Source organism: Rhineura floridana, chromosome 5 (assembly GCF_030035675.1).
Source record: "Rhineura floridana isolate rRhiFlo1 chromosome 5, rRhiFlo1.hap2, whole genome shotgun sequence".
In the NCBI taxonomy this organism is placed as follows: domain Eukaryota; kingdom Metazoa; phylum Chordata; class Lepidosauria; order Squamata; family Rhineuridae; genus Rhineura; species Rhineura floridana.
The window spans coordinates 157,268,588-157,288,225 of NC_084484.1; the positions used below are offsets into that span (position 1 = coordinate 157,268,588).

The window sequence follows — 19,638 nt, forward strand, 5'->3', positions numbered from 1 at the left end:
CACCCAAAACAGACTTTGTTAAAAGGAGCTTCTTTCCTGGATGATTTGTTAACTGAGGGCATTACTATATAATCAAAGCCAAGAACAAAAAGAAAAAGGGAAGAGGTCGAGTAGGAGGCAGGGTAGGTGAGTGGGGAACAGACTCCAGCAGAGCCCATTTGGCATCCACATCATGCAAGAAAATCTAAGTAAGGTCCACTTGCGTTTTCCCTCCATCAAGGCCCAGGACACTTGGAAGTAATGAAGTATGGCATGAACATCTGAGAATTTTAGGCATGTTCCAAAGACCAAGTTAACTCAACGAAGGACTTCCACCCAAAACACAGTCACTACAGGGCAAGATCAGATCATATGTTTGTTTCTGTGTTAGAATTGCTTTTAATAAGTTTTCTTTAATAGTATGTTTTTAACCCTTTTTTTAAAAGACGTTTTTAAAGCTTTTTAAAATGTTTTTAACGCTGTTTTGTTTTAATGTATTTCAAGGTCTTTAATTATGTTTTAAAGTGTTTTTAGCATTTCTGTTTGCCGCCCTGGGCTCCTGCTGGGAGGAAGGGTGGGATATAAATCAAATAATAAATAAATAAATAATATGTTTTAGTGCTGCCCCTGCCTCACTACAATGTTGGCACAAACCTGTAGATGGAATATGTTTCTTACAAAGGCAATAGGGGAAGCTTGCCGTCTTAATAAAGAGATTGGAATCTTTATAATCAGAAGCTTTGCTGCAGGTGCATCTGCCAAATAGGCATATCTATTAGGAGCAGGGTCTTTTTGACAGCTGCACCGGCAATATTGTGGAATGTTCTGTCAGGCAGTTCTTTTGGATCTGCATACTGTATACATTTAGATGGCAGGCAAAAACTTGGCTCTTTCACAAATCACTTGAGCTCACCTGATTGTTGTGATGTTGCCGTTTTTGTTTGGCACTTTTAAATTTTAGCTTCACACTGCTGGGTGCTGGATTCAAATCATACTGGTTTGAGTTTTGTTGTATTTATCAAATTCTTTGTTATTTTTTACAATACATAAATTGTTAGCCATTGTGGGCTGTCTTTGACAAGAATGGCAGAATATATATTTAAATTTTTTTAAAGTTCATAGGGATAAAATACACAGATAATGTAACTATAGCTGCAAGCAATGTTCTGAAACTCATGTTCATTTACCCAATGGTTGATACAATCTCTCTTGAATAATTTAATAAAACCATTAATTCAGAGGCCTTTAGGGGGCTGGATAAGTAGAAGAACAGATACAAATAAGATTAAAATTGAATCACAAAAATACAAACCTCTAAGGCAGATCTAAAAATACAGCCATTGTAATTACATAATGTAGACATTGAAATTGCAACAAAATGTTGCAGAGTGAAGTGCTCCTATTCAGGTTTTGAGCCAGTCATGCCCTTTTCCAGGATACTCCATTCAGTTCCTACTCTCCCAGTTTTCTGTCCCCCACTCCGACAGTCAGACAGCATTCTGTGGCCACTGAGCATGCTAAATCCTGACTGCACTGTTTTGGGGCATGCGCTTCCCCTTTAGGATTTTTACCTGCTAAAGATTTTTTGTACGTTTGCAAACCTTTGGGTTCCCCCAGGCCAGTTGTTACCTTTCTCTTGTGCCTGGATGGTACCACTGTTGGCATAAGGATCCACACTTGGGGAATTGAATTGGCTTTTGGTATACAGGATTCCAAGTTAAACTTGCAATTTTCAGTGTAATCCTTGATTTACTGCTGCAGTTCCATGCTCCGCATGAATATCCTATGACATAATGATGTTTTATCACTTCTAAGAACTGGCATAAGCCCATAGAGAAAGCTGGCTCATCCTCAGGGTGAGAACGAGAATTGATTCAGTCTGTGGGAATGAAGTGATTACGTGATTTTAAGTGTCATGTTTTAAGTACAGGAGTAATAATCCCATTATCAATCAGCCAGAGCTCACTGCCTTGTAAGTACTGATGTGGTTTCATGTAATTTATATCTGTAGGGTATATTCTAAGAGAGATAAGAAGGAAGCATAAGTTAAACATGCCAAAAATGCCTGAGGTTGCTCCTACGCATTTCTCATCTATGATCAGGCACATGTGCTAATTGGTAGTTCATATCTTGTATTAACTAGTGATAATTAATTATACTCCTGATGTTGTGAAGATACTGACAAAGGCACTGCAAAACACATTAAAATGGAGTTCTTGTTACTCTCCAACATTTTACAAACAAAATATAGGGAGACTCCTACATGTATATAACATATTTAGGCTTACCATAAGAATTATTCTTATTTATTATTTATTGAATTTATATCCCGCCCTTCCTCCCGATGAAGCCCAGGGAGGCAAACACATCAACAAAATAATTTAACAACAAAAAGAAAATTATTCTAAAAACAGTTTTTTACAAACAAAAAAAACCCTCCAAAAGCACAATTACAGTTAAAGACATTCTTCCATCCAGTGATCTCTGGGTTGCCAAGAACAGTCTTCTTCAGCCATCAAATGCTTGGGTAAACAGGAATGTTTTAAAATTGAGTATCTCCTCATTAGTACACAATACTGAAGCCTCTTTGCTAGCTTTTGTACCCTGTATTCATTTATTCTGTGATGACCTCCAAAGCACGGTGTTAGTAAACTGACCATTTTCTTTTGAACACTTAAGGAATGGTTGATTGACTTTTCAGTCTCCTAACTGATCTGTAGGCTAAGTGCGGATTCACAATAGCTGCCTCTCATACTCGCAGTCTCCACTGTAGGAGGTTTAATGCCCTCATTGAAATCTCATATAGATAGATAGATATGTAAACTCAGATTGAGGAAGGAATCCATAGAGATGCATGGCTGTAGAACCCTAACCACTTGGTGGGGTGGGGGTGGGAACCACTGCTGAGCAATCTTCCCCATGCATACCACTCCATCATTATAGTTGTCATTGCTGATTTACACCACTAGCAGCCAGTTAGAGCTAATCAAAATATTAATTTACTTACTTACTTACTTATTGCATTTATATACTGCCACATAGCCGAAGCTCTCAGAGCCACTCAGTGAATCGGAATAGTTTTCAGTGCCAGCCAATCAGAGATAAGGATTTTTGGCAGAGGCAAGATTGGAAAACCTTCCCAATTTCATATGCCAACAGTGGGCAGAAGTTAGATTTATTTTATTTGTTTATTTTATTTAACAGAATTTGTCTACCGCTGAATTGTAAAAACCTCTAAGCAGTTTACATAAAATATAAAATATGCATTAAAATTATCAATAAAAAGTCAAATGTTAAAAGCAACTAAAGCTAGGATGCACACCTTAACGTGGTGAGGGGGTTTGAGAGTGTTGAAGAAGCTAAAAGCAATGCCGTCAGGAGTCTAGACCAAGAGGCTAGACTCCTAGCAGGGGCACCCAAGGCGGAATGGTCAAAGCAGAAACACCAGACTAAGATGCATCCAAACTCAAAGGAAGGCAATGGTAAACCACCTCTGAATATCTCTTACCACAAAACCCTATGAACAGAGTATCCAAAATACAACATGAGATAGTGCTGGAAGATGAGACCCCCAGGTCAGAGAGCACTCAACAAGCTACTGGGGAAGAACAAAGGACAAGGACAAGTAGCGCTGTGCTAATGACGCAGCTGGGTCAAAGCCGAAAGGAAGTCCAGAGACTGATGCACATAGATGCGAAAGGAGAGTCTGGAGTTGTACGACGCACACAATAGGAACATGGAATGTGAGAAACATGAACCAGGGAAAGTTAGAAATTGTCAAGCAAGAAATGGAACGCATCAACATTACAATACTTGGTGTGAGTGAATTAAAATGGACAGGAATGGGACATTTTCAATCAGGCAACTACAAAATATTTTATGCAGGAAATGAGAAATTAAGAAGAAACAGGGTTGCCTTAATAGTGAGAAGTGATGTAGCAAAAGAAATTAGGAGCTACAGTGCAAAGTCTGAGTGAGTGATATCAGTGAGATTAAACGGGAAACATATTAACATAACCATCATCCAAGTCTACACTCCAACGGCAAACGCAGAAGAGGAATTGGAGAGATTTTACGCAGAAGTACAGGATGAAATTGATCACACACCAAAATGGGATGTGCTGATAATCAGGGGGGACTGGAATGCAAAAGTAAGGAACAGAGAGGAACTAGGAATTGTGGGGAAAATGGGGCTTAGGAGATAGAAATGAAGCAGGAGAGAGACTTATTGAATTTTGTGAAGCCAATAATTTGTTTCTTGCAAACACATTTTTTGAGCAACCGAAAAGACGACTGTACACGAAGACATCACCAAATGGTCAATATAGGAATAAAATTGATTATATAATGGGTAGCAGAAGATGGAGAAGTTCCATACTTTCTGTGAAAACAAGACCAGGAGCAGACTGCGGTATAGATCATGAACTGGTAATATCAAAAATCAGAGTAAAGCTAAAGAAGAACAAAGCAATCATAATGCCAAAATACAATTTAAATAACATCCCAGAAGAATATAAAGATCAAATAGGGAACAGATTTGAGGCTTTAAACTTAGTTGACAGACAACCAGAAGAATATGGAGTCAAGTCAGAGACATAGAATCATAGAATAGTAGGCCATCAAGTCCCACTACTTGCTCAATGCAGGAATCCAAATCAAAGCATTACCGACAGATGGAGGCCTCCAGTGTCGGAGAGCCCACTACCTCTCTAGGTAATTGGTTCCATTGTCATATGGCTCTAACAGTTAAGAAGTTTTTCCTGATGTCCAGTCGAAATCTGGCTTCCTGCAACTTGAGCCCATTATTCCATGTCCTGCACTCAGGGACGATTGAAAAGAGATCCCGGCCCTCCTCTGTGCGACAACCTTTCATGTACTTGAAGAGTGCTATCATATCTCCCCTCAGTCTTCTCTTCTCCAGGCTAAACATTCCCAGTTCTTTCAGTCTTTCCTCATAGGACTTTGTTTCCAGTCCCCTAATCATCCTTATTGCCTTCCTCTGAAACTGTTCCAGTTTGTCTGCATCCTTCTTGAAGCGTGGAGACCAGAACTGGAGGCAGTACTCAAGATAAGGCCTAACCAGAGCGGAACAGAGGGGAACTAATACTTCACGCAATTTAGAAACTATACTTCTGTTAATGCAGCCTAAAATAGCATTTGCCTTTTTTGCAGCCATATTGCACTGTTGGCTCATATTCAGCTTGTGATCAACGACAATTCCAAGATCCTTCTCACATGTCGTATTGCTGAGCCAAATATCCCCCATCGTATAACTGTGCATTTGGTTTCTTATTCCTAAGTGTAGAACTTTGCATTTATCCCTGTTGAATTTCATTCTGTTGTTTTCAGCCCAATGCTCCAGCCTATCAAGTTCTCTTTGAAGTTTGTTTCTGTCTTCCACGGTATTAGCTGTGCCCCCCAATTTTGTATCCACTGCAAATTTGATAAGCATGCTCTGTACCTCCTCATCCAAGTCATTAATAAAAATGTTGAAGAACACTGGGCCCAGGACCGAGCCCTGTGGTACCCCAATCAAGGAACCATTGATAAGCACTCTTTGAGTACAATTCTGGAGCCAACTGTGGATCCATCTAATAGTTGTTCCATCCAGCCCACATTTAGCTAGCTTGCTAATCAGAATATCATGGGGCACTTTGTCAAAAGCTTTGCTGAAGTCGAGATATATTATGTCCACAGCATTCCCACAGTCTACAAGGGAGGTTACCTGATCAAAACACGAGATAAGATTAGTTTGGCAGGATTTGTTCTTCATAAATCCATGTTGGCTTCTAGTAATCACTGCATTGTTTTCAAAGCGCTTACAGATTGACTGCTTTATAATCTGCTCCAGAGTTTTCCAGGGATTGATGTTAGGCTGACTGGTCCGTAGTTCCCCGGTTCCTCCTTTTTGCCCTTTTTGAAGATAGAGACAGCATGAGCTCTCTTCTAGTCAACTGGCACTTCACCAGTCCTCCACAATTTTGCAAAGATAATAGACAGCGTTTCTGAGAGTTCTTCAGCCAGTTCCTTCAGTACTCTAGGATGCAGTTTATCGGGCCCTGCCAATTTGAACTCATTCAAAGTGATTAGGTATTCCTTGACCGTTTGTCTATCATTCTCATGCTCCAATCCTGCCCCTTCCACTTCATGTTTTCCGGGAGGGTCATAGACCCTTTTTTGGGGAGAAGACTGAGCCAAAGTAGGAATTGAGCACTTCTGCCTTTTCTTTGTCATCTGTTATCTTTTTGCCATCCTCATTGAGTAGCTGGGCCACCATTTCTTTTCTCTGTCTTTTACTATGGAGATACCTGAAGAAAGCTTTTTAGTTGCTTTTAGCATCTCTCACTAACCTCAGCTCATTCTCAGCTTTAGCCTTCCTGACGTTATCAGGGAAGAATGCAAACAGATAATACCTCTAGTTAGAAAGAGAGAAAGACTTGAATGGATGACTGAAGAAACTCTTAAAATGGTTAAAGAGAGAAGGAAAGCAAAAGCAAAAGGAGACAGAAACACGGTTAGAACCCTAAATGCAACAATACAGCGACTAGTACGTAGGGACAAAGAGAACTATTACAATAGTTATTGTACAGAAATAGAACAACAACAAAGGGTAGAACAAGAGCCCTATTCCAAATGATTAGAGATATTAAAGGCAACTTTAAACCAAGATTAGGGATGTTGAATAATCAACAGGGGAACACACTAACTAACCGAGATGAAATAGAAGGAAGATGGAAGCAATACACTGAAGAACTCTATAAAAGATGCCAGGATGACAGATTCATTCATGGAGGAACAGTATGATGAAGAACCAGAAATTTTAGAATGTGAGGTGAAAGCTTAAAATACTTGGAAGAAGCAAATCACCAGGAACAGATGGCATGCCATTGTACATACATCCACAATGTAGCAATGTAGAGTTGCTACAAGCTACTGAGACTGAATCTGTCCAAATTTTGACAAAAATGTGTCATCAAATATGGAAAACTAAACAATGTCCCACAGACTGGAAGAGTTCAATATACATCCCAATTCCAAAGAAAGGGGATCCCAGGGAATGCAGTCGAACTACTGTCTTAATATCCCATGTAAGTAAAGTAATGCTCAAGATTCTACAACAAAGGCTCTTACCGTATATGGAGTGAGAAATGCCAGATGTCCAAGCTGGATTTAGAAAGGGAAGAGGCACCAGAGATCATATCGCAAACATACGTTGGATAATGGCATGGACTAAGGAATTTCAGAAGAAAATCACCCTGTGCTTTATAGATTACAACAAAGCCACAGACCTGAACATACAAGATCTGAACAGGGTGGTTCATGACAGATGCTGTCAACAGGTTGCTGATTCATAGGGTCGCCATAAGTCATAATCAACTTGAAGGCACATAACAACAAGAACAACAGTTCTCAGCACCCTTCACAGACTACCCTTCCCAGCAATGTGAATATTTAATGCAATGGATGTGTTCTCTCCCATTTTCAGCCACAAATTCACAGACACGCTGTGGACCACCTGAATGAAGCTTGCAGACCACTGATGTAGAGATGTGTACCCCCTGAAAAAAACAGCAAAAAAAATGAAACCCTTCCCCCCTTTTTTTTGTTCCATTTTTTGGAGAAGAACAAAAAAGGTTTCAGGAAAAAACCCTCTTTTTAAAAAAATCTTGTTTTGTTTCTCTGGTTGTTCACATCTCTACACTGGTGATCTGAGGACTGTACTTTAGGAACCTTTGGCTTATGTTTTAATTGATGTGTGGGCACCTGGGAAGGCTGCAGAGTGCAGACCGCAAAATAGTTGATGTGTAGAATGAAAGAAAGGATACAAATACTCCTCAGCCACCTCAAAGGTCAGGTAAGTACAACAAAAAACCCTGTACCCCACCCACAAGAATTGAACGAAACATTTCTGTCACTTTTGATAACTTTTGAATGCAGTTTCTTTTCTCATGAAATTGATGAAGAATTGTAAAAAAAAAAGTAGGAGACATGTTTGGTACAGCACCAGGATAAACTCACTTTAAATGCTATGACTAAAGACACAGAATGCTTACAGTTTGGAGCTAGGATCAGAATGCCAGACCCATTTCCGAAATCTTCAGCATTGTACATTAGGCCAGGTTGTTGTTGGGTTTTGTTTTGTTTTAGTTGCTGCTGTTCATTACTGAGCTAATACTAATTACACCCAAAACAGTCATTCATTGCTGGTGTCATCTTGGTGGAGGGTTAGTGATGGATAAAGTTGAAAGGTTTCTGGGAAGAAAGGACTAGATTGAAGATAAGAACTAGGTTGTATATAGCCCAGATACATGGATAGCCCTTGGTTTTATTACACATGGACATCTCAATTAATCAAACATTATGTTATTTTTGGCCAGGGAAGTTTTTACAGCTGCAAAGGAGGAGGCAGAACCTGGATAAGTTTTTTTAAAATGTTTTAAAACTTAGAATTGCCGTTCCCCCCCCCCCGATTTGGGTCTTGCTAAGTTTGCACAGTGATATGATCCAGGAGGAAGAATGGTAATTTGGGAGAAAAGGACATACAGCTTTATGGCCCACTAAGCCATTAATTAAAAACCTTTCTGTACCACAAGTGTTTGCTCCGAAGGCTACTTTTGTAAATGACACTAGGAACCCTTATTTATCAATTCCCTTGTACCTTTCATTGGCATTTGTGAATATTGTCAGCACAGGAAACAGCTATTTTTTCCATTTGAATGACTGTCTCTAAAAAGAAATATATCTGTCTTATTAGAATAATGGTGAAGGAAATGGGGGCTTCCTGTGCATGTATTATCATCAGTTGCTGGTCACTATTTTGTCATGAAGAAAGAGTATCTAAGTTTTTTCTTGAACAATGGACCAGGGGTGGGGATGGCTTATCCTGCACTAGAAAACAGTCAGCATAGTATCTCTACATAATTTTGAAACGTTCACATTTGAAAATGGGTGACATGGGGTCAATTAGTGTCACTGCCCAGATGCAGAAAATCTACAAAGTAATTTATGGGCACAATCCTATACAGAAGAAATGCTGCCTGAGGGGCTACAGGATATTGCAGAAGCCTTCTCTATGCCAGCACAATGGCAGATCCACCAGCACAACTGCTCAAATACCACAGTGGAATACTCCAAAAATGCACTGGTGAAATGGCTAAAACTGGGTGAAGTAATTGGTGGAACATGGGCAGCACAGGAGAGGAGCATCCTTATGCCATGTCTTATACCCTTCCCACAGCCCCAACAATGGCACAACTTTACACCAACTCTCGGCTGGTTTTGGCCTGCATGCATGGTGAGTGGGGGCATATCCTTTCATCCTGGAAGGACTTAAACCCACATCTCCTGTTTCCAAATCCCCTGCCCTGTGCAATGACCCACTGGGAGATGCTGTTTTCGGTAGGTGGCTGTGTGACTCCTCTTGCTTCATTTCCTGGTCTCTCTGCTTGGCAAAAGAGTCTGCCCCACCGTCATTGGGTGTCGAACCCTTGTCCCAAGGAGGGCTGTGTGTAATCTCTGCAGGCCTCCTACCAAGGGAGCCATGTGGTGCTGTGTTGTATGTGACCATCTCCTCCCATCAATCTGTGAGCAGTGTGTGGCATAAGGGGACTCGCAGTAGAGGGCTGACTATTGCCTGTGTCACAGGAGCTCATGGAGTGGGAGTGCTGTGGCATTGTTTGCATTATGGTGGAGGAAGAAGTCCTGGGTGTGTACCCACTGATGAGAACTAATTGGCTACGTGAGGGAATGGCATGTAGGGGTTGTCTCCGGCACAACCCCGATTGGTGCAAATTGGTGTTTCCATGGACGCTAGGATATAGCTGACGCTTTTGCAGCATTTTTGTGATTTTCTGATTGGTGTGTTTTCCTCTCTGCTGGGCAGAGTGAGGATAAGATACTGTGCCCATTACAACAGCATAGCAGCAGCTCATCTGTCCCCTAACGGAAGCATATTTGCCACATAGGATTGCTCATCTGTATCTGATCAAACTGCCTAAAATGAGCAAACACTGCAAGTCAAGAAATTTTTCACTAGCATGAGTCTAAGAGAACAACAACAATACATGTTATCCTTCTGCACTTTTTTGGGTGCAAGTCTATATTTAATTGATTTCTTTTATATATTTATCCCTCTTTGACCTGAAGAACCAGGTTAGCAGGTTAGAGCCAGACTTAGTCAAAACTAGCTTAAGTCTCCAAGTCCCCAGCCCAGTGCAAAGGGGTTTTTGGATTGCCCCCTTAATCTGGATGGGGGAGAAATTTGACTCAGCTCACATTTAAAGCTGAATCTATCAAATTCACACTCTTTGAAACTATACAAGAACCAAAATACAGCCAATCTTCAAACTTGGCACTTACCTGTATTTTGTGATGCAGTTCTCCAACCAAACAATGTTTTTTTAAAAATGCATATATTAGGGGAAACTGTGCATAAAAATGAATATATTGGTGAAAATAACATAAAATGCTTTATATTAGGATAACTTGCTTGCAAAAATGTGTAGTCAAACTTGCATACAAAATGTATTTATCAGGAGAAGTTCATGCTAAAATGCTTAAGAAGTTTAATTAGGATTTAAAATACACACACAAATTGCTGCAGAAATGTGGAGACCGGGATTTAAGATTGGAAAAATGAGAAACAGAGAGAACCAACATTGACAGATCTGTCCATCCCTAGTCTGGATCCAACTCAGCATGTTTTAAAACAGATAAAAATATTATAGGCACATACTAGAATAGTTATTTAGTGGCTGGGCATAAGTACAGGCTTATTTTAAATCTACATGGGTACTCATAATTTTACGGATAATTGTAAATTAGTTAAATCTGGTTATGCGCAAGTTCTGTCAGGAACCCAAGGCACTGAACACTGCTACTGTGCAAGCCCCATTGAAGGAACAGCAGATGCACCACACTATGAGAAAGGAATCCTATTTATTTTGTAAAGTCCTTCTGCAATATGCCACACATAAAGGATGACAGAGAGCAATAGTCCTTAAGGCTGCAAATAAAGACTGTGGTGGTGATGCTTGCCTTTAAATGATTGTTTGCTAAGCTATACACCATTAATTTAAGGCAGAGATCACCACCCTGGTGCCAATGCCCATGGGTGGAATGGCACCCTTGGGGACTTCCTTTGGCAAAGCTATTGAGCCTTCCCCATTGCTCTGTTCATTATGACCTGGCAAGGTTGGTTACCTTCCCCCTCTCCCAAAAATTACATAGAGCTGAAGGACGGAGTTGGAAGAGCAACACACTTTCCTGCTCCCTCTTTCAACTTGTTAAGGCTCAGATTGGCACCTGAGCAGCTGAACAGAAAGTGGAGTGATTGAGAGGGTAGGAGGGAAAGAGGGAGTGACCTGGGGAACTGAGGGGAGAAAGTGGGGTGCTACTGGAGAGAACAACAGAGAAAGAAGGCGGCACAACACACAACATCTGGAGTGCCAGAGATTCCTCATCCCTGCCCTAAAATAAGGTTTTGAACTGTAAACCTGTTTTTAACTTTGATTTTTAATGGTAATTTAAATGTATATTTTATATTCTTTTAAGCCACTTAGAGGTTTTATTTACAGTTAAGTGGTGAACAGTTTTTGTTAAATAATATATACATATTGAAAATTAAAGGAATATAAATTTAACACAGCCTAAATCCTTTTTTTTTGCTTGTAGATTTGTAGCTGCTGCTTCATCTTCAGAAGAAAGCCTCTCTCTTCCTAATTGAGGCAAGCTAAGCCCAGAGATTCTTCTGGCTTAAGAGAGACAGCTCCAGTTTATGAATCACAAGGGACTTGGCCGTTTAAATCAGCTCTGGCCATGTGCATCATTCACCAAGGAGCAAATAGTTCAGATTATGGAACTAGATGCAGTATTTCAGATTTCAAAGCTAAACAGCTACATTCTGCTTTACATTGAGCTTTCTTTAGAAACCTGATGTGCTGAATTAGTGACACTAAAATTTAATTTTCACTTTCTTTGGGTGACAACACACATCTAACTGTTAACATTTATTGCTGGATGGGTATATGAAGGGGTTAGGTAATTTTACTAGAACAGGTCTGCTTTTTAGCTTGGGTTCTCCATGCCCAACACAGCTCCCTACCCATACATGGTGGTCCATCAGGGGCCTGATACACCTGAATCCACTCCCCTGCTGGTTGGGGTGTTATTCAGCATTTGGCAGGCCACATGGTTGGTAGCTTCATTTAGCTGAATAGATCATAAATTATGGAGGTCAGTAATTTACACAGTATTTTGGAACTATTTCAGATAGGTTATTTCAAGATGCAATCCAATACTCCCTGGGTGGGGAACTGCGTGCAAGTAGGCTGAATGCAAAAACTGGGTCCTCCTCATGTCGCCCTCAGGGCCCCCACCTTCTCCTGCCCTTGCTGAGAGAAAAGGTTTTTTGAAGTCTAATTCCAGTACAGGAGACGACATTTTTCAACTTAGGGCATTCGCAACATAGAAGGGAAGGACTATTTTATTATTTACTTATTTAAAAGCATGTATAAACAGTTTAATATTTTCAAAATCTCTAAGCCAGGGGTGCTCAAACCTTACCCCCCACAGACCACATGGAAACTGCTGAGGGTCTTGCTGGACACTTCATGATTTTTCTGCCTGTTGTAGCAATTGTAATGCACTGTGCTAGATGCTGTATGGTTTTTAATTGCATTTTTACAGACATGCTGCAGACCACCTGAATGAAGCTCATGGACCACTGGTAGTCCACAGACCAGTGATGCCATAATTTTCACTAACTTAACTTCCACCAGCAGGGCATATGTGAACACACCACAGGGTAAGTAATTTATGCCAATTTAAGGTTCAGTTTTGGTGAGGAGTGAAGGAAGAGAGACCCTACAGCCAGAGTATCTGAGGGTTAGGGTTGCATCATTACCTCTGACTGGCATAAAAGTCTTAATTTTTGAAGTGTATTTGGGTTCCACTGCTATTGGAAGTTGCTGATTCATGGGGTCGCCATAACTCGAAATCAACCTGAAGGCACATAACAACAAAACCAGAATGTAAGACCAGTCACTGAACCCAAAGAGTGTCTTGGGAATTTGTATTATGTGGAAATGGACAGCAATAATTTCTTGTATATCGGGTTTTCCTGGAATCCACCACTTCTAACAGATTCCCATCCCTAACCCTAGATCTGTACGTACTGGGTACTGTTCTTGGTCAGCATCCTGGACATGCTCATAGTATCTTCAATCTTCTTTGTTACTTCTACTTTCCTTGTGGGAGGGTGCTGTGGGATTGAAAATAAGATTCTGGAAAGAGCGTTTTAAAATATCTGGTCAGTAGTTTCAGCCAAGGCTGAAACAGTGATCAGAGCCAGGGGCGGGCTTCTAGTGGCCAGGAACGTGTGTATTTTGGGTAAGTCAGGGAGTGTAGACAGGTGGATTTTAGCATACCGGCAGCAGGGACAGAGACTGGCGATTCTGGCTTTTGAGGTAAGGGGAGAGAATTAATCCCTCCCTGCCCAGCCTAAAACGTGTGGCAAAATAACTGATATCAAACCTGAGGCAAAAATATAGAATGGGAACGTAAATTTCCTGTTGGCTCCTGGCTCAAACTTAAATCTAGGAGAGAAGGTATTATTTTGAAATAATTAAATGGTAATCCTAAATTAGGCCAGTCTGCCTGTCGGTTCTCCCAACATCACAACTAACTGAAAGCAAAAGAAAAAAAAGCAGAACAGACGACTCCACATTTCCAGTATCAGTACCACCACCACCACCACTTCACTCACGCGCAAAATTCAAACAGACTCTTCTCCGTATAGCAGCTCCTATGGAAATCACGCGTGCGCAGAAAAGGAGCAAGTATTTGTGTTTTTAACAAATAGAAGAGCTTATAGAGATAGCAAAAGTGTATAAGGCCAATATTATTGTTTGGAGACGGAACTTTAAAGTTCCTTGCAGTGTTGATGATGATAATGTCGTTTTGTCTCCCGCGAGTTGGAAGTGAGAGGTTCCTCTAGAAAACAAGGGATATATGGGTAAATTAGTAGCGTAGTTGAGGTCGAGCGTTTCTAAAAAGAAACCAAAAGTAACAGGAATGGGAAGTGTTCTTACTATTTGTAATTTAGGTCTTACCTCGTCGGAGGGGGGGGGGAGATAAATTTAAGATTTTAAAAATTGCCCTGCCAGTTTCAGCATCGTTATCTTCACCCATAATGAAAGCTAGAGAGTGGTCTCTGCCTGAGAGCGCGCGATTTATGACAACAGCCCAGCAATGCAGTCCACTAATATTACTGTTAGAGCTGTGGCTGAGGGTGGCTTAGGTATGCAGCTCCAAATCCCCCTAATCTCACCACAGATTTTAGTCAATGTCGATTTGACTAAAATGCCCCCTTAGACCTTACAGCCCAAATCTAGCACTCACTAGCGTGCAGGACCTGTGGGGTCCGTTGACTTACATAAAGACGCTTTCAGACGTTTAGCAGGGTTTTATATTTGGTTTTAAAGCACGTTATTCACATGGACTCCAATCTAGTACATGTCTACTGAGAAGTAAGCTCAATTAGGCTCAATGGGACTTACTCCCAGGTAAGTGTGTATTGGATTGCAGCCTAAGCCTGTGCTAAACCATGAACTGCTGCCTTTTGTTAGGGGGTGGCCGACATATGGATAGTTCCCTGCCCATAAACCCTCCTGTAATTTCTAGGGACGAACCCTCAATGTCCGCCTGAGGTATGCGCGAAGGAGGCAAAGACTGGTATTCAAACTTGACCCGGAATCTGGAACAGCGTGTGAGTCTACACATTACTTGTCTATAGTTTCTGATAGGTGTCCTAGGGCTCTTTCTACTTCCGGGAAAATGGCGGCGGCCTGGAGAACAGCTTTGGCGGGGGTTGCCCGAGGTTTAGGGAGGCGCAGGGTGCCTGTGCTGGGTGCCCTCCGAAGCCGCAGGTGCGGGATGGGCCGCGGTCTTGCCACTGCCGCTCTGGCAGGAGGTTGCACGTTGGTGGGCTGTCTCAAAGGATGGAGCGGCCAGGAGGGGACCGGCGGCATCTTGACCGTCCTGGCTCAGGTAGGAGTCGAACCCGCTGCACGTAGAGTAGCTGCTGTTAGTCTTCCTTCTCTCTGTGTAGAAATGACAGTGGGAGCCTCGGGACTGAAAAGAATTATTAGTTCATCCCTGTTATTCTCTGTTTGTTTCTTGGCTTTTACAAGGCAGTTTACGGGGCTCCGTCATCCAACAACATTCCGCCTAATTAAAGCTATTTATAATCCGCCTTTCACGCAAGCGGATACCAGGTCGGTATAATTTCCAGAGCCGCATCAGTGACACTTGATAGACATAATTCTAGAGTCCACTTCATCAAATGCATGAACTGTCATCCTTAGGTGCAGGTATTCCATACATGGATGTAAAACGGGAAGAGAGTTGTAAGCGATGGGGAACTTTTAGAGCTAGAACGTATGCAAAATAAGAACAGTAATCCTTTACAACAGCAGTGATGAAAAAAAAGCTTGCCTGAATAGGGCGGTATGCAAAGGTGTGAAATAAAACTTTTGATCCAGGTGCTGTTGATTAATTTATTGCTGCTACTACTGTTGGTTTTTGTGCTTCAAAAATCCCGTGGAGCTCGCTTGGCCCACAGAAAGGACTGTGCAGATGCAAAAAAAAAAAAATGCAGGGAATTTTACAGTGCTGGGCTGCTGCTCTGATACCTTAAGGCAGAATAAAAATGGAAAAGTTGTGGAAATGGTTATCTGTCTATGTTGAAAAAACCTCTCTGCCTACCTAGAGAATATATGGTCCCTGGCTTTTCAGTACCAATACTTGGAGTTTGGATTTGTTGTGCAGTATTAAGAAAATCATCTTAATTGTCAGATTGCTTCAGATACTTTTGGAAGGATGGTTACATTTGAATCAGAAGTTGGCATCCTATGAAAATGGATTGACAAGAGATATAAAAGACTATACGTATAAGCTAATTTGCAACAATATTGCATCTTGCCCCTATGCTATCACTGTGAGCAAAAACTGGCAGGGAGAAGAGTACTGTACTTGCTTCTGCTTTATAGCATGTGTAGGATAATGAAGGTATTAGTCGTTGACAGTAGCTGTATGTGAATAAGCATCTGTACTCAGTGTTATAATTGGTATCTTTTTATTATTTGCTACTGGTATTAAAACAATTGTTAATTATTTTAATATGTTGTAAATTGTCTTGAGGGACATAAGTTTGATTTTTTTAGATTTATATCTTATTTTTCAATCCATGAAGCTGTAATTGATTTATATCAGCTTGTGATATTGTAATTTTCCATGAAGCAGTAATTGAAGTTTAACCAAGGCTGCAATCTTTTACATGTTTATGGCCCACCGAATTCAATGGGGGCTGCTTCTGAGTAGACATGCATGAGATTCTGCTGTTAGAGCCTTCATTGTTCAGCTGTATGAAGCTAAAGCTTAGTCACTGAACAGATGTATCATGCATAGGTTTTAAGCAAAGTATCAAAGAAATATTTCATTTCATTTAGTTTACACTGGCACAACTTTAGCTTGTGTTTCTCTAGTATAAAATGTGTTCCATAGAGCAACTCTTGCTCCCATTTGCACTAAAACAGAATACAGATGGCTGTAAAAAGTTTCGAGCTTGTGTTACCTGAATAATCCACATCTGATGTTTAACTTTGTTTACACAAAACTCATTGAATCAGTTCCTGTAAGAATGATAGATATTTACTCATTTGGAAATAAAATATTTCACAAGGAAAATGCTCACCTACACTAAATTGCATAATTGGGAAGCCATACAATGTAAAAACAAATTATAGCATTTGTGATTTTAAAAAAGAAACTGCTTGCAAAACACCCTTGAGGCTCATCTCTCTACTTAAATGGGGAATTATGTGGTTGCTGCCTGGAGTTGCTTCCCTTCCCAAAGATCAAGGCCTTCTTTTTCTTAGGTGAAGTGAAGGAGGAGAAACCTTACTTCTCCTGGTGAGTATAGAGAATCGCTGAATCCAAATGGGAAGCATTTTGTCTATTTGTAGACACCCCATAATAATAGAGCTGGTGTAGTATAACTGCTGAAGATAGAATGATGGAAAGTCCCCGGTTCAAACCTTAACCACAAATTATCTAGAAGGCCTTAGGGACGCTATTTCTCTCCCCCTTCCCTAAATCTACAGTAGGAGGCAAATATTGACTGACTTAGAGCAGTGGTTAAGGTGTTGGACTACGACCTGGGAGATCAGTGTTTGAATCCCTACACAGCCGTGAAGCTCACTGGGTGACCTTGGGCCAGCCACTGCCTCTCAGCCTCAGAGGAAGGCAATGGTAAACCTTTGAACACCACTTACCATGAAAACCATAGGGTTGCCATACGTTGGAATCGACTTGAAGGCAGTACATTTACATTTTTAGAGCATTTGTGAGGATTACTGTGTGCGAACCATTCTGAATGCTAGAGTGTACTTGTCATATATATGTCATGTGGTTTGTGCTGCCCACCTCTGAAACGAAACTTCTACTAAAATGCAGTGACTCTTGTAATTCTCCACATTTAATTTTAAAAAGCTATTTCTTTCAGTTAGATTATGAATAATTTCAGTGACCTTCGAACTTCCCAGGAGGATCCCTACGCCTGTGCAGCCTCTGAGACGAGCTCCGTCTTGGATGAAACTTATCCAGTTTAAATTCAGTCAGAAGGCTCTTTTCTGACTGGGAATAATTTCTTCCGGTTAAAGAAGAAACGTGAGATTTCCCACATAGCTTTGTTTTGATTGTTAGAGTCTGGAATTCGTCAGAATTGTCTGTCTTCCAGCAGCTCAGACAGAGTGAGGATTTTTATGCTAGCTCAGCTGGATAAGTGACCCGTTTTTTTTTATACGGATTAACAGGCAAACATCCTCCTGTCTACATTCATCATTTTCTTATCTATACAGCTAAAGAGATTTGTCAAAGTAACAGCAATTGAGATAACCTAGGTGAGGTAAGACTTTCCTTTTTTTTATTTACGGAACTAAGGGGGAAGAAAATATAAATAGCTTATCTTTTTTTTATTGCAAAAAGCTGACATGGAAAATAGCATTTTAAAGATTACAACGGATGAGAGATTTCTGATTGGAAGAGATAAGAAATCTTTTTGATTTATGGTTTGGGACTATTTTTCCTGATCTACTTTTTTTTTGACGAATCTGCTCATTCTCTCTGCTACTAGCTATTTCGACACTGTGAACTAAAGCCGTTCTTACACTTCCGGACAGATAAGAGATAAGGGCTGTCTAGCGTGTGACGTTAGTTTGTTGGAAAGATTAACTCCTTTGTAACTGGTTAAAGAAATAAGCTGCTCTTTGTTTGGGACATTGAAAATTGAAGGAGTTTTGTTCCTTTGGCTTTAAGAATGACAATTAAGAAGATCATGGATGTACAAGAAGGGACTTTATCTCTAGACATGTTTCAGAAAATAATGAATGGGATTAACTCAATAAAACAAGAACTGAGAAATAATAGACAAGCGTGGAGAATTGAATTTCACGAAATGAGACAGGAGCTGAAAGAAACTCAGGATTCTATGAGAAAGGAGAATAAAGATAGATCTGGAAAACAAAAAAAGGATGAAAGAGAAATTAAAGGCAAGGTTCAAACTATGGAGATTGGCTTAATTATGGACATGAAAAAAGATTTGGATTTCCTGGCTGTGATGGATCCTGGAGACAAATATTACAGTTTGGAATTCAGCGCTGTCCCTGAAGGAATTGAAGAGATTGGAGATAAAGATATTATCGGTTCAAAAAAATTCTTGGACTGGAAGGATTTGATGGAACTTGAAATGGAGAAAGTTAACAGAATTAATCCCTGTTTTGTGTCAATGGAAAAACCTTCAAGAGATGTACTAGTGTATCATGTGGAAAAGAGGAACAGAGATGCGGCTTTGCAACAATACTTCAGTGATACGTTTGGATTTGATGGCAAGAAAATATCTGTGATGGAGGAAATTCCTATCAGACTTTTATTATATGACTATGACAGCAAGATTTTTGGGTGCGTAAAGATGGAAGATGGAAGATGGACCCAATATGGATAATGACAGAAGAGCGATTTAAAATTACTGGACTTAGTAGATTTGATGAGTTGGATTAATTGGCATGTTTATTTAGAAAAAAAAATTGATTGACATATATCTCAAGGATTGGAAACTTCTCTTTGACTTTTTGTGGAAGATTAAAATGATATGATGTTAATGAGATTTGAAACCAACTAAGATAACCGTTGGAGGAAGGTGATTTTATAATCTATTAAGAGATAGGTTTGTTATATATTATAGATTTATAGCTGAACTATGACAAATCGGAAGTCAATATTCTTTCTTTTTTATATATATATATATATATATTTCTTTTTGTATTGTACTTGTTATTGATTTGTGTTGTTTTCTTTTTGTATTGTTTTGGTTTTGAAAATTGGAATAAAAATTAATTGAAAAAAAATAATAATTTCAGTGACCTTCCTTTCCCCCCCAATCTCTGGATCTTTCCTGTTTTAGAATTTAGGATGAAGGCTTCTGCAGTGCTCAAAATAAACCTTTTTCTTTTGTGTGGACTCTGTGTAGCAATTAGCACAGTCATTTTCCAGTGTTGTTGAATGCCAGACATAGTGATACTTCATTCTTGGTTATCTTTAGCA

At 40.2% G+C, this 19,638-nt stretch overlaps 1 protein-coding gene and 1 long non-coding RNA gene across 3 annotated transcripts in view; one reads left to right on the forward strand and one right to left on the reverse strand.

Annotated features, from left to right (window-relative positions):
• Positions 1–13,799, reverse strand: part of LOC133385469 (uncharacterized) — a 28,642-nt gene extending 14,843 nt beyond the window's left edge. The window contains exons 1-2 of the long non-coding RNA XR_009762886.1: positions 13,745–13,799; positions 13,155–13,240 (exon numbers count right to left, since the gene is read on the reverse strand). This is a non-coding gene — a long non-coding RNA (uncharacterized LOC133385469). The remainder of the gene's footprint in view (positions 1–13,154; positions 13,241–13,744) is intronic.
• Positions 13,800–14,661: 862 nt separating this feature from the next.
• The window catches only part of MICU2 (mitochondrial calcium uptake 2), a 119,314-nt gene continuing 114,337 nt past the window's right edge, over positions 14,662–19,638 (forward strand). The window contains exon 1 of one of the 2 annotated variants that reach the window (XM_061628562.1): positions 14,662–14,746. In XM_061628562.1, the coding sequence (XP_061484546.1) occupies positions 14,690–14,746 (57 nt within the window). In that variant the 5' untranslated portion in view covers positions 14,662–14,689. Of the gene's footprint in view, positions 14,747–14,783; positions 15,028–19,638 lie in introns of those variants that run through there. The other variant, XM_061628561.1, reaches the window with a different exon arrangement.